Source organism: Telopea speciosissima, chromosome 8 (assembly GCF_018873765.1).
Source record: "Telopea speciosissima isolate NSW1024214 ecotype Mountain lineage chromosome 8, Tspe_v1, whole genome shotgun sequence".
Classification (NCBI taxonomy): Eukaryota; Viridiplantae; Streptophyta; class Magnoliopsida; order Proteales; family Proteaceae; genus Telopea; species Telopea speciosissima.
In genome coordinates, this window is record NC_057923.1 from 19,311,457 (window position 1) to 19,327,085 (window position 15,629).

At 38.1% G+C, this 15,629-nt stretch overlaps 1 protein-coding gene across 1 annotated transcript in view; it reads left to right on the forward strand.

Annotated features, from left to right (window-relative positions):
* The first annotated feature begins 391 nt into the window (after positions 1-391).
* LOC122670881 (beta-adaptin-like protein A) overlaps positions 392-15,629 on the forward strand; it is a 129,323-nt gene continuing 114,085 nt past the window's right edge. The window contains exon 1 of the mRNA XM_043867901.1: positions 392-397. Within this exon, the coding sequence (XP_043723836.1) occupies positions 394-397 (4 nt within the window). The 5' untranslated portion in view covers positions 392-393. The remainder of the gene's footprint in view (positions 398-15,629) is intronic.

The following is a 15,629-nucleotide window of genomic DNA, read 5'->3' on the forward strand; positions in this document are numbered from 1 at the left end:
CACATAGATACATAAGAGGTAAACACACCTGTTAAGTTGGATATTTTGACATTAAATGTGTGTCCATCAAACCCAGCTTAATGAGATTAAATTAATTGATTATAATTTTATATTCTGTGCTTGTTATAATTGTTCTTTTATGTGTAATTTACCTATCTTTACCGTTATTTGATCCAATATTAATGGACAAACATGCCCATTGTTCTAGGGTTGCCGTTTTGTATATTTCCCAATGAGGATTGATATGGAAATATAAATACGGGAATATTATTATGTTGAACAATGATCATAGAATTTTTTGAATGGTTCACCACTATTTGTGTTTGGCAACAGGATTTTCGATAGTTTTTTTTTCCCATACCCAAGAGGCACTTACTATTATATTCTTGTTTTATGCGTTTGTGATGTGCCAATGGTTGACGTCTACTGACCGGACTAACTACACACCGGCCACTCGACGTATAGAATATAAATGTGAATAGGGGTGACGCTCAATAAGGTTTCCACTATCCGTTTGAGGAGAACATCCAAGTAAAGGAGTTGTTAAACTATGATTGGTCGAAATCCGAGGCTCAGTAGTTGTTTTGTAAAGTATTTTATTTTATTATATATTAAATATTGTTATTTGAAATATTTTTAAATGTTTTTTGGTCCAGTCACTGTTCTTGACACTACTGTATTGATGTACAATGGATTAGGTTTCATGGCAGTGATATTATTCCATGCTTGTAAGGTCCATTGTTGATGTTAGTAGTGTGGGGGGGGGGGGGGGGGGGGAAGAAAGTGCAATGAAAATTTATGCTACTGAGCGTTTTCAGATTACGTTTTTTGTAGTGTCATCCTTTAGAGCAATTAAGGATAACCTAAAGGCTACCCTTATAAATAAGTGTTTAGCGCATTTGGCATTTGTGTTGGAAAAACCCAATTGCTACCAAAGGGTCTTGGGTTCAAGCCTCCTCTCTCACATCTTCTCTGGACTTATTATTTTACTTATCGAAAAAAAGAAAAGAAAAAGAGGCTACCCTTTAGGATGACACTAGTTGGCATGATCTTGTCCGTTAAATTGTATTTCATATTTAGCTCAACTATATAAGAGAAGGTATGGCTGAAACCCTAATTACACAACACAAATTAGAGATAAAAGAGTCATTTTCTTCTTCAAGCTTGGGATTTATTTATTGGAGAGGGTGCATTCAACAGAGATCGTGTTCGAGTGCTGCATTCCTTTGGAGGAACACGCCATCAATGTATTCTAGGTAACCATGAATCTCCATGTTAATTTTAATGGATGTGTTCATCGAGTTCCTTGGCTATAGAATTTTTGTGATCTATATTGTATCGATTCGCTTTCGCCGCCACCCACATGTTGAGCATGAGGATACTAAAATAGATTATGCTCAAGTCTCTTTTGCATTCCCACAACAAAGACACAAATTCGAGAGCACCACAATCTTGTGCTTGAGATTTGAGAGGATACTAATGCCGTTCAAGCAGGCCTTCCAAACAAAGTTCTGGATCTTTGGGGGAGGTTTTGAGGACCATAGGATTTTCCACACAACCTTAGGGAATGAGCTACTTTTGATGTAAGACATAGATGTGGAGGGGAAAAGTTGGGTGCCCAACCGATAAGCAAACTTCACAGGGAAGATCCCTATTGGGTGAGGACACCAACATTAATTGTCCCGACCATCCTTAGAGCTGAGAGGGAACATAAAAATGACCTGAACTTCAGTTGGGATAAAAATAGACCTCAACTTGCACCAAAAGAAGAAAAAGATCTCTACTTATAAATATCTCAAAACTGCCCTAATATACCACTCACAAATGCAATATAAGGGCGGGGAGGACTACACCTTGTAGCAAGGGAATTGAGGAACCCAAGGATTACTTCAGATGTGTATATCTCTATCATTTCCCACAAACCATAGAATACCTTGTTGAAGTAAAGGGTTGACCAATTAAGATGCTCTGCCAAACCCAAGATGGCCAGATTCCCGCTTGTGCCTGAAGAAAGTTACCATTAAATCTCAATGACTAATTGTGAAATATTATATAATATAAGGTTTGAGTGATAATGAACCTTCCTAAAGACTAAATAAAATCAGTAACAACAAATCTAAGCATAATTCCCCATAATCAATGACTAATTGACTGATAACCGAATCTAATCAAGCCTAGTCTCTAGACTTGAAGATTCCACTATAATAATATTAACAACTTTATTTTTATGGGTAACAATAATGTAGGACTTATATGTCAAAATATTGAGAGATCAAACCTAACCAAGGTTCTTAATCTTGGGATCGGTCAAAATAGTCCTAGATTGGCCAAAAATGACCAAAATTCAGGTTTAATCGGACCGGTTACTGTATTGATAAAATTATAAAAATTTAAGAAAAAAAATAAGAAAAAGACAATTCTAAAAACACATTAATCACTGTTATGACGGCTTCTCTAATCCCTAATTTTCTGTTGAGCTTATCTAATCCCTATTTTTTGTGTTGAGCTTATCTTCTTTGCCTCCTCAACCTCACCCACTACTGTCATTATCTAAAAAAAACTCCAAGTTTAATTCCTAGTAAAAACGATAAGATCCCTCTCTTTTCTCTCGCGGATTTGAGGCTCCCAAATCTTTAAATCACGGCGTGAAATGCTCAAGACGAAGAAGAATTGGAAAATCTAGGTTTTAAAACCCTAAACACCTTAAGCAGATCAATGTTTACATGGAATGAAATACTCCATTAATCAATTCCCGAGTAAAAAGGTAAGATCCCCCCTTTTTTCTTGTGGATTTGAGACTTTCAAATCTGTGAATCATGACTTCAAAGGCTTGGCGAAGAACGAAGGAAAAAATATGGGTTTTAAAATCCTTCTTTGCAAGTCATGCGAATCGGATTGGATTGCCTGATCCCAACGGGTTATCTGATCTAGCTACTGATTCACAAAGCTTGGACATGTTTAGTCATATCTTGGGATTGGTCACAGTCGATACCGATCTGATCCGGCCAATATCGATCGATCCGATCCAATCCGAGAATACGAACCATGAACTTAACTGTTGCCTTTACGGCATGAGATTGTTTCGAAATATCACTTGCATTGATTCTTCTAGAAACCTGTAACAAAAATTGTTAGAAAAACTGATGGGGGTTGAGTAGTGTCACTTAACACTGTCCTTAAAACCGCAGACGCCCAACCCTATTGGTTTGGGTGGCAATAATGTAGAAATTATATGTCAGAATGTTGAGAGATCATATCTAACTGTTGTCTATACCATATGAGAGCTTTCAATATATCTTGCACCGATTCTTTTGGAAACCAATAACATAAGTTGTTAGAAAATTTGACGGGCTGAGTCATGTCATTTGCCACTATCCTTAAGATCGTAGACACCCCCTATGGTGCAACCGAGAATATTGCAAATCAACTTCCAAGATAAACAGTCCAATTCTCCTAGTAATCGTGCACTTGATTAGTACCCCCTTTGAGTACTAAAGAGTTGTACTCCATTGAAAAAGAAGACACTCACAATTGTATCACTATCAAATTCAAAATCAAACAAGAGAAAAAAACATGCGAACAGATGACACAAAGAACACTTGATTGATTGATGCACAAAAAGGCTAAGCTCTCCTCTACTTATATAGGTGGGGAGATACATTCAGATGAGGTATTAAAAGAATACTTAAAGAAGATGAATTATTTATTAAGAAAATGGATGAATTAAAAATTGAAATAACTAAAAAGAATTTTTGTTCTTTAAGAACTTTAAGGGAAGACTACATAAATAATCTAGCAACTTGAGAATATTCGTGGGAGACAGTAAAGATCTTAGAAAAAATTGAGGAAACAAGTGTTTGAGTCTTCATTTAATTTTTAAAATTTTATTTAAAACTAAGCCAAATGTTCTCTATGCCAGGATGGAGGTTGAGCCCAGACACATGGGGACGGGCAAAATGACCACCCTACCCCCTGAATGAAGAGAATATTTGGCTCATGTGTTGGGACGCAGACTGCAATACGATACAAAGAACATCGATCAGCACCTAAAACTAATACATAATAATATCAACCAAGAGACATTAGTTGCAGTTCAAAGTGCAATACACCATTGATCTTTGAAGAGGGTGCTGGAATAAGTTCTTTGTCAATCATCATCAGTGATGAAACACAACTTTTTAGAAAGAAAGAAAAATGCTTCTTTTACTTCGTCTTTATTTTTGTTCTTGGATCCTTTAGATGTAAGCTAATAAGCAATGTGGAGCCAAGAGAACAGAACAAAAAACCAAATAGTAATACTTTTTTTTCTGAAGTTTTGTGGTAACTTTTGCAAAGCCCTTTCTTGGTTAAGTCGCTAACGTGTTGATTGTTGTGTACCCTTTGAAATTTCTTTTTGACTTAATGGATGATTAAAGGATGAGAACGGATTTCGTACCCAACTTTGAAGGGGAGATGAGATACCCATACCCTTCACTTTTGGTAGAATTCTTTTGACTTCGAAAATTTTTTAGGGTAATGTTTACATGGTTAGATTGTAGGTGTTTGTCTATTGTTGGGACCCACTAATTCAAATAATTTGGTGTGAATGGGTTAGAATCTCTTATGCCAAGCCAATGAGAGCATGTGAGAAACGGTTCATGGAGGATATCTGTCAGGGAGGAGGAGAATATTAATTATTTAGTAGGAGAAAGAGTGTGAGAGAGCCGCACACATATTGGATGTGATCGGATTCGAATGGGTTATCCGATCCAGTTACCGATTCATAAAACTTGGACATGAACAGTCATATCTCAGGATTGGTCACAATCGATATTGATATCGATTGATCCAAATGAGTTATCCAATTCAGCTATTGATTCACAAAACCTAGACATGAACAGTAGTATCTCAGGATCGGTCATGATCAATACCGATCTGATCTGGTTGATATCGATCGATTCGATCCGAGATTACGAACCATGAACCTAATTGTTGCCTTTACCGCATGAGAGCTTTCAAAATATCTTTTGCATTGATTCTTCTAGAAACCCGTAAGAAAAATTGTTAAGATCGTAGATGCCCAATCCAATTTTTCTGGGTAACAATAATGTGGAATTATATGTCAAAATATTGAGAGATCAAACCTAACTGTTGCCTATACCGTATGAGAGCTTTCAATATATCTCTTGCACTAATTCTTCTAGAAACCAGAAACATAAATTGTTAGACATACGAATACATACTTTGGTTCATCAATGACTGAGGTTCTATGGAGCAAATCAATGTACCGAGAACGTGTGAACATTTTATGATTAAAAGAATCACTCAACAAGGTCTTCACTATCCGATTGGGGAACCTGTTATTCAAGGCACATACTGTAAGACTAAACTGTAACAGAGTAATAAGAAAAATACCTGTAATCAGTATCGAGACATGAACCAGAGAGGAAAACTTCAACAGCACAAACAGAAGCCAGAGACATGAACCAGGTGAGTTGAGTCGTATCTAACAAATATTTTCCTTAAGGTTTTAGATGCCCTCTTCTGCAACGGGGTTGACCTTGCACCTAACCCTCCAAGATGAAACAACTCCTAAACGTATAGGTTGCAGAACCTGATACGAGTATTAAGGATACCAAACGGCTATACTAGTCCTCTGTTTATAAAAGATAAAGTAAGGTTAATCTGTCTCTGGAATGAACAGTTGCAGAGATAGAAAACGAAATCTGTTGTGTATATCAAATGACAGGCATGACATGGTGTATATATAATGTTGAAGTACCCTTTCATGAAGGGATATATCCGTATGAATACAGGTGACCTACATACAGATAGTACGTATTTCCTTCACGTACATGGAGAGGATGTATCTATTCGTATACATGTACGAATAGATCCGTACGTATACATGTATGAACCATGGGTGAACCAAAAAAGTGCTAAACTCCTACTACCAAAAAATAAGGTTTTGCCCACACCAGCACCCAGCTCGGCTCGGCTCGCGCGATTCAAAAGCACCCCAAGGACCCCCCCACACATTAGAGAGTAGGGTAACTACCTCTCCAAAGGGCTCACAACTTAAGGAATCAACCATATATATATCCCCCTCAAGCTACTCTTCCACAACCAATGTGGAATATTCTTGAGCTCAATATTGCCTCTTGCACACATGAGTGCACAACAAATTCAAACTAAAAAAATGGAGGGAATAAACAAAAGACACATTTTTGAAACTTTGTACCACATGACTCTAAAAGTGCTTTTTTGAAATAGTACATTGACTCAAAAAATGCTTTTTAAAATAATAATACAACAGAACCTCAAGAGAGAGAATGTCTGTGGATGGTCGGATGAAAATCAGGATTCTGTGCTGTTTAAAAATGGTTTGCAAAATTTATTTTCACATAAAATAATAAATATATGTACTTTTTTATTAAAATGTTTAATCGTATTTTGCGGATTTTGATCACGTACACAAACACTCTAATATGGATATGTACTATGGAATGTGGTTTGACAGTATTTACATATATGCCCTACATTCCATAACGATGATATTGATTAGTGGAGAATTGGTACATGATAGAGTGTTATTATGTGAATTTACTAATTAAAATAATTCATTTATTTTATTTAATGGAATTGGTGCAATTAATTAATTGTCCATTAAAATAAAAATAAATAATTATTTTAATTTTCCTTTTTAGATTTTGCTTCTTCCCTAATTTGATACGCATTAAGACAAAAATTAGAATTCAAGTCGACATGAGGAGAGAGAATCATATTCTCACAAGGAGCAAGGACCAATTAGGTCCTACACACATATAAAACCGTGCCTAGGGGAGGGAGCCGTGTCCATGCGACTCTGGCTGGCTCCCCTCCCTCTTGGCTGAATTCTCTCTCTCCTCTTCTTCTTTTGCTTCCAACTCTGGGATCTTGAGAATTTTGGGTTTGGTGAAATCCTAATCTTGAAGAGTGTGGATTTGATAAGCGAATTGATTGGGAACTTTTTCCCAGTGTGTTCGTTTGAGGAAGAACAATTATTTGGAGGAAGGGCAACCCTTGAGACTCACCAGTTTAGCAAATCAATTTGATTTTGTTATGAAAATTTTGTTTGATAATCTAGGGATATGAAAGAACTCGAATCGATTCTTTCTATTGCACATTCAGGTATGAGATGATTTCCTTTTTCCATGAGATGATGAAAAGAGATGTTCTTGAAATCTTTAATAAAAAAAACCTTGATTCTTATGATCCCACCAACATAATGATCCTAGATTCTTGGTATTTCCTTCAATTTGGGTGAAGGAAAACTTTCAACAATTTAAACGACCTCATTTATCTAATGGGAAAAACCATTATTGCTCGATTTGATTCCATCTTAAGGCATCACTTTAGGCAGCACAAATGATTGAAGAGTTTGAACTGAATACATTTCAATCCTTTTGAAAATGATTGAAATGAAAGTAGTTATTTCAATTGGTAAACAATCACAGCCCAAAAGATTGCCTCTTTTAACCCCCTTTTTCTTTTGGGTACAAAAAATTTCCTAATACCGAAGTTATGGTTTGGTATTTCTTTGATATTGAGAAACTCTAACTCAAGTGCACTTTTAATTATTAAAGCTATAAGTTTAAATGGTTAAAGTCCGGTAGTCTGCCATGGAATACCTATTGAGTGGTAATCACTATTAAGCACAAACTTTTCCTCAATTAGTAGATATCAGTCCTTCTGTTTGATTTTTTCCAAAGTGGATTACAAACTTAACTCAGTCTTATCTCAAAAATAAGGTGGGTTAAATGCTTTCTCTCTCCCTCTCTCTGTTCTGAAACACGTTCAAGAGAAAGAGAACAATCACACAAAGAAGAAGAGAATTTATGTGGTTCACTCTTCCCTGGTAGAAGTCTACATCCCCGGGAGAAATTCCCCAGTTCATCTTAGCATCCTTGGGGAGAGATATTATCCTTAAATAGAGGACTACAAAGAGATACATTATGCACCCTCAATCACGCCAACAGTTCCCCTCAAGTTGGTTCGAAGATGTCAGCAGAGCACAACTTGGATAATATTTTCTGAAAAAATACCTTTGGATAGAGCTTTGGTAAAAACATCAGCAATCTGATCTTCACCGCAGATATAAGGAGTTTCAATAGTGTTGTCTTGAACCTTTTATTGGATAAAGTGACAGTTGACCTCTACATGTTTGGTTTGTTCATGGAAGACCGGGTTTGAGGCAAATATGGGTCGCCTGATTTTCACAAAATAACTTTATAGGAATTTGAGTGTTTTCTAAGCCAAACTCACTCATCAATAGACGTAGCCGGACTAATTCACTAGTAGCTGATGTCATCGCTTTGTATTCCGCTTCAACATTATAACGAGCCACAGCATTTTGTTTCTTGTTTTTCCAGGTAACAATATTTCCATCCACAAAGGTGCAAAAACCAGTGGTGAACTTTCTATCTGTGGGATTCCCTACCTAATCAAAAACAGCGTAGCCCATAATTTCGGTATAACCATTGTTTTCCATCCAGATGCCCCTTCCTGGGCAGGATTTTAAATATCTCAAGATGCGATCAACGAGCTCCATATGCCCCTCAGTAGGAGCATGCATAACTGATTGACATAGCTTACAACATAAGAGATGTCAGGTCTGATGATGGTTAAATAAATTAATCGACCTACTAACTTCTAAAAGCGACCACTATCTTGCAAAGGAGTGTTGTTAGTGACAACTTTACTATTGTAATCCATAGGAGTCTTAGCCGGCTTGACTCCCAACTTTCCCGTTTCTTTCAACAGGTTTAAGACATATTTCCTCTGAGAGAGGAGCAATCCTTTGTTGGAACTTGCTACCTCAATTCCTAGAAATAGAGCAATATTCCCAAATCTTTAATGTCAAACTTCTTGTGAAGGTATTGTTTGAGAGCTGTGATTTCATTGTGATTATAACCAATGATAATGATATCATCAACATAAACTAAGATAATCACAGTTCGATTAGTAGTCCTTTTTAATGAACATGGAGGAATCGGACTCACCTCTTTTGAACCCGAAATTCAAGAGTTTAGCATCGAGCTTTCCATATCTCGTCTACGGAGACGGTTTAAGCCCATAGATGAATTTTTTTAACTTACAATAAGTAACACCATCTGGATTTTCTTAGGAATGATCAGGTGGGATTACTATATATACCTCATCTTCTAGGTCACCCTGTAAGAACGCGTTCATCACGTCCATATGAAATAGAGACCATCCATGATTAACATCAATTGACATTAGAACCTTGACAATGTTCATTTTCACAACAAGAGCGAGGTGTCCTTGTAATCTACACCATATACAGGCAAATTTTATGCCTCAGCATAACTGACCGATTCCTCATGTACGTCAATAGCTGATAAAAAAGATAAAGACCAGTTGAGATATTATTATAACAGATATGCGCCTGTATAGGAAAAGTTGTTATGTGATAGGTGGAAAAATCTCGGAGTCTAGTTGACGGTTGGGGAGCTCGAGTAGACTTGAGAATAGGTATAGGAGTAGGAGCCACTATCAAGTCTTGACTCTCATCAACATGAGGAACAATATTGGGGTCACTTCTCACATTGTCATTAGGCTGGTCTGCCACAGGAGGTAAGGGAGCAAATTCCATGTCAAAGTCACTGTAATCCAAAAAAGGAACAGGATCAGTCTCCCCGTGAATTTGACCCCTGTCAGAAAAAAAAAAATTTGAGATTCGTGGAATGTAACATCACGAGAAATATAAAGACGCTTGGTTGAGAGATCATATCACTAATAACCCTTTTTGACAGTAGAGTAACCCAAAAAAAATACATTTACGAGCTCTCAAATCAACTTTCCCACCAGTTTGGGATGAACAAAGCAAACACAACCAAATATGTGCAGATGTGTTATGTTTTTTTTTTTTATGCAAGAAGTGTTATGTTTTTTTTTTTTGATGAAAGATGTATTATGTTAAACAGCCTATCGTGGAGCACCTCCATAGGGGATTTATATTGTAACACCTTACTGAGAAGACGATTTATCAAATAATAACTAGTGAGGACAGCATCAAACCAATATGTTTTAGAAAATAAAATCTATGAGATTTCTCATTTTGAAATTCAAAACGCTCAAACTTAGACAACAAGAAATGGGAGAGATGTTTATACTCTTTGTTACAAAGAAATTTCCCACACTTCTGAAAATATGACAAGCTTTTTCTAGCATCCTGCCAACTCACCACAGCTGCCAGGAACTTTTTCTAACAACTTTCCAACTCATCACTGTTGTTGGAAGTTCATCTCACTCTATTGTGGGGATATCTTAATTTTCAACATCTTTTTCTACCAATTTTTTTTTTTTTTTTCAACATCTTTCCCATCTAGCCTTCTATTGCTTTGCGCATCGATTGAGAAACGAACATATCTCCCTCATCTGATATCGGACTGACTTGAGATTTTTCCACATGAAAGAGGACTTGAAGCTCTACATATTTCATGTTTTGAGCTTCTTAGAATCTGCCATCAAACCTCCTCGGAATACCCTTAAATACATGCCATATGTAAAATAGGCATTTTGGAAATTCTGCGCAACACCTGATGACCAAGTCACAACTTTCCATTCTTATATCAGATTGATATGATTCAAATTTTTTCAGAAAACTAACTCAAAGATCTACATTTTTTATGTTTTTGATCTCCTCCAAATTCCAACTTAAGTGCAGCTCAAAAAAATCCATGCAGCTGTTGTTCCTAGTCATGTCATGACTTCCTAGCTGCCACGTCTGCCACTGCACTGCACTGATAGTGTTGACAACAATGACAATCATAGCTCAAGATTATCGAGGTAATTCAATGGTCAAGATGCAATCTCACAATGTTGGTAACTCAACCCTTGAATGGTGAATATTCACCCAATCCAAGGAGGGGGTGAACCATTAATAGCTACATGAGGGAAGAAGTAGGAAATTGTAGTGGCCATTCCCACCCTTAGATTTAGGGCTAGCTTTGCCTATCATGGGTTGGGATTAAATCAACCTAAATGGTAGCCACCTACAAGGAAACGATTGGGGTGTTTCTTGACTTACGATTGGTTGAGTAATGATCCTAGGGTCCAAATTTCATATTTTATTTAATCAAAGTCAAACTAAGGAGATTAGGGGCTGTTAACCACAAACCCCATTTACACTTGGCGTGGAACCAGCCAGGCACCCCAAGCTTATGGGCGTCTTCTACTAGAGCCGCAAAGGCTTCACAGGAGCTCCAAAGAGGAGGGCCGGCTCCCAAGCGCCAGGGCTGGGCCAAAATCTGGTTCTTGGGCCAGAAATGGCCCTCACGTGGGTCAAACCAAAGTTGACCTAGACGAGTTGGGACAGGAATTGACCGGTTCGGCAAGTTATGTTAAAAACCTTTAAGAAATTCAAATATGAAGAGTTTTCCTCCACCCCGGTGAATGGGAGAATCATTATAACACGGTGCATCGGGTGGCACCGAGCCCACATGAATGGTCTTTGCAATCATGCACGATGCGACAAACCGTGTGAGAGAGGATTGAATGGAGAGGGGTTATCGAGGTATTTGAAACATACTAAAACCCTAAGAGGATGACTAGAGGTGGGTGAACTATCGTCTATTGGTGGTAAAAAATTACAAGAGAACCTCAAATTCACTGTAGGGTGGGAGAGGGCGGGAAATGTTATCAAGAGGGCATTTTGAAACATATTAAAACCGTAAGAGGGGTTTGTGAACTGTAAGATGGTGGGTGAACTGTCGTCTATTGGTGGTAAAAAAACATTACCAGTGAACCTCAAATATTGTATCTTTTAATCTACTGGTGAAAAAATGACAAGTGTCATTCAAAAGGCGTTTTCGAGTACTACCCAATGGAACAAGAATCGGGCGCCGAAAGGCTTACGCTTTTAAACCAAGAACAGTGGACCTCAAAAAAAGAAAAAAACCAAGATAAGGTCGTCAAATCGTTCAACTCTAATCATAAATTATAAAAAATTAAAAAAAAAATCGTTCCGCTTTCGGTGGTAGGAGGAATCCCCGCTGCCACTGTAATAGCCCTGTCTTCTCTGCCTCTGCTCCATTCCTTTCTTTCTTTATCACCTCTAGTTCCTCTACTTATAGGCGAGAAAAGAAAAAAGGTTTGGCACAACAACTCAATGGCATAAGTGCAGTAATCTGTTTACGGTCAGAGCCAGTCCCTCACGCTCCAGCTCTAACAGGAGTCTGTTGTTCTAGTTGGAAGCACTGCTGAATTGAGCTTTATATGTGGACTTCGAGTCAATAAAGTTCCAACTTGGATGAAGCTTTAATGAAAGGGCTAAGCAAAGAGTTCAGTTCAAGTTCAGTCCATTCTGCAATAGGAAGATAAGCCATACAATAGAGCGATGTTGGGGTGGAAAAGGATATAGCCTGAGCCAATGTTTCAGTACTTTGGTGCTGTTAATAGTGTTGGGTTGGTACATCTGTTGCCCAGAATGGCATTGATGAAAGCAACGTTGGCAGCAGTAGAGTGTGTTTGAATTGATAGAGAAGAAACCGACAAGAAACTAATTAACTGAAACCGATTTTTTTGATCAGTTTGGGTTCATTACAACTGAACTGATTAAAAATCAAACAGAACCGATTGACACCCTTAGGAGGGGTTATGCCTAGCTTAGCCAGCCAAGCATGTGATACATCAAGCTTCTTCTTTGCAACCCCAGCCCAAGCACATCCAACGAATGCTTAATATGCCCTCACCGAAAACTTAGTACAACGTACTGTAGTCAATCAAGTGATGTATTCAGAAGAAACAAAACAGCATGTAGAAAAATATTTTATTGGAAAATGATATTTCATTGGAGTAGAGAAAGAAATTACAGAAACCATGTAGAAAATCCTGTAACACAGATGAAAATGGTCACCACTGTAGAGCAGCAATGCCAATCAAATGTAAAAACTGATAATTTAATTCAAGTTAACCTTGTCTCATTTTCCAATCGGCCACAAGAGGCCAGCTTGTAGAGTCTTCCGCCCTTCTAGGATGCAGTACTACCCCCATGTTGGCTTGTTCCCAAGTCTTGCTTCAAGAAAATTTGCATTTGGGAAGTAGATAGACTTTAGGAACCTAGCCCAAAATGATTTTGTGGAAGACCATATGCGCCAAGCTGCTTTGGCTAATAATGCTTGATTTTGAAGCCTAGTATCCTTGAAACCAAGTCCTCCATTGGATTTGGATCGACAAAGATGTGACTATAAAATCCAATGTATTTTGGATTCCTTTTCTGAATTGCCCCTATAGAATTTTGTCACTGCCTTCCTAATAGAATCATGTATTGATTACATTGGGGAGATGGTAGCCTTCAACAGAACCTCCTTCGCAGCATGAGATAAGAAATTACCTTCCCACCCTTGCAACCTTTTAAGCGACCTCTCCCTCACATCTTGGAAAAGAACCTTCTTTGATATTCTGAAAACAATAGAACTGTCCAAATATTTTGAGGGGCCATCACCTTAAGATACTCTTCTTTGTCCAGTCATTGATACAAAATCTTTTTTTTCGAACGCACTTATTATGTACCCGCTTTATAACCTTACCAGAAACAGTTTCTGGTGTTTTTCCATTCTGAGAAAAGGAAAAACACCTAAAAAGAGCTTGATGAACAGTGTTTCATAGAATATGTTCTTGGGTGGATAAATCAAATTATATGAGCTGTGGAAGAGTTTTGACAGAACATGTCCAACATGTTCTGTCATTTCTGGGCTCAAAATTGGAAAAGTGTGCCCAATAAAATCATGAGTGAAAGACCTTTCTTATAATACTCTCTCTCTCTCTCTCCCTCTCTCCCTCTCTCGCCCTCTGTCTCTCTCTCTAATCCGTCGTAAGGTTTCAAGATCGTATATCAAGCGATTGAAGAAGGAACGAAGGGGAAAACTCCGCTAGAGTATTTGTCTCATCCGATCGAAATTCGACTTGGAAAAATGGCTCCTCCAGAGAAGATACTTCGACGGGATCCTGATACTAAACCATCGCAGTTTGGATTGGCCTCACCATATATATTTCAATCAGATTACGTCTTTGGAGTTTCTTTACACAGGAGAAAGGTTGGGGTTTGGGTTGCTAGATTATGAGAACCAGTGTAGAACTTGCAGGCGCAGAGGGAGAAATACCTGATGTCAACCGCCAATACGCATGCGTACACAGATTGGGAAGATGGTTACATGTTCGAAAGGCCTAATGAGCGTAACCAGGTGGTCTCGAACGTCGTCTGCCATGTGTGTTCGGCTGTGAATGGAAGGCCTACGCCGTTCCATTGGTGCATGTATGACGCTGTCACTGTGGGGTTTCGATCGCCGGCTGGTCCAGTTGCAAGGCCAACCAAAGGTCCTCGCTAAGCTTATGTCTTTATCTTCGTTATTTACCTTCTGGCCGAGTTGTGTATAGAGAGGTACAGACTACAGAGAGAACAAAAACATAGAGAAGGGGAAATGGGAAGCAATTGAAAGGAGGAAGGGAATCATACCAAGAGGAGAAGGGAAGAAATACAAGTCGCCCAAGTCAGCGACTCGACAAGCACACACACACAGAAGGTATGATCCATTGATAAAAGATTTAAATGCAGGTTGCAATAGCAGACAAGACCCATAACCAAGAGAAGAAGAAGAAGAGGAAAAAGTGAAGAAAGAAAAATGTTTTCTAGAATAGGTTTACCAAGCGGGTCAAAAACGGTTTCTCAGCACAGAAAAGAAAATAATTGTTCTGCTATTTCTTAGCACATAACCAGAACAGAAACAACAGTAAGGTTATCAAGCGTTTTTCCGTTTCTAATTTTTTTTTGGATGTTTTTCCTTTAAAAATTTAATAGCCGATTCCAATCCAAGCTTAAAATTGAAGGAATCAGTTGGATCGGACTGATTCGATTCTCGATTCCTGAAACCTTGAAAATGCAGAACTCATTTCGCAGTTGTTTTTTGGGAAATTTTCAGCGACACCCCCTCTGATGGACCGTGGAATTAATGCCATCCCACTAAGGACCAATATATCAATTTTAACCCAAAAACTAAAGGAAAAAGACTTTTAACGGTTAATTAGTGATGTCAGCATGTTAGTTTTTTTTTAAAGACAATTTTACCCTTATTTTTATTCAATACCTTTATTTTTTTATTCATTTTCTTGCCTTCTTCTTCTCCTTCTGCTGTATATTCCGACGCAATACATTGCCTCGCCGCCGCCGGTACCCCCTCCAGCCCTCCTTCTCTTGCTCCCCTGCAACCCCACCACCACCCTCTCCAGTCTCTCCCACACCACCATGCTCTAAAGGATGTTAACTCAGAAAAACCCTAACCCTCTCAGAGCTCTTGGTGGTAGATCGCGGTTACAATGGCGGTGGATCGCGGAAGAAAGCAGAGCCACTGCACTAGGCACTTGACCACTTGACAATTCAGTTTAATTCTTCGTCTCGCATCTTCCACCACATTCATAACCAAGTAAAAACCCAAGAAAAAATACGACCACAAAATTAACACACAAAACATAGAAAGAAAAAGAAGATCTGCTGCAAAGACAGTAATGAAATAAACTAACAGAAAAAAGGGAAGACACATCAAGAGAGAAAGAGAAGGTGTAAAACATAGAAATTTGTAACTAAGAAGTAT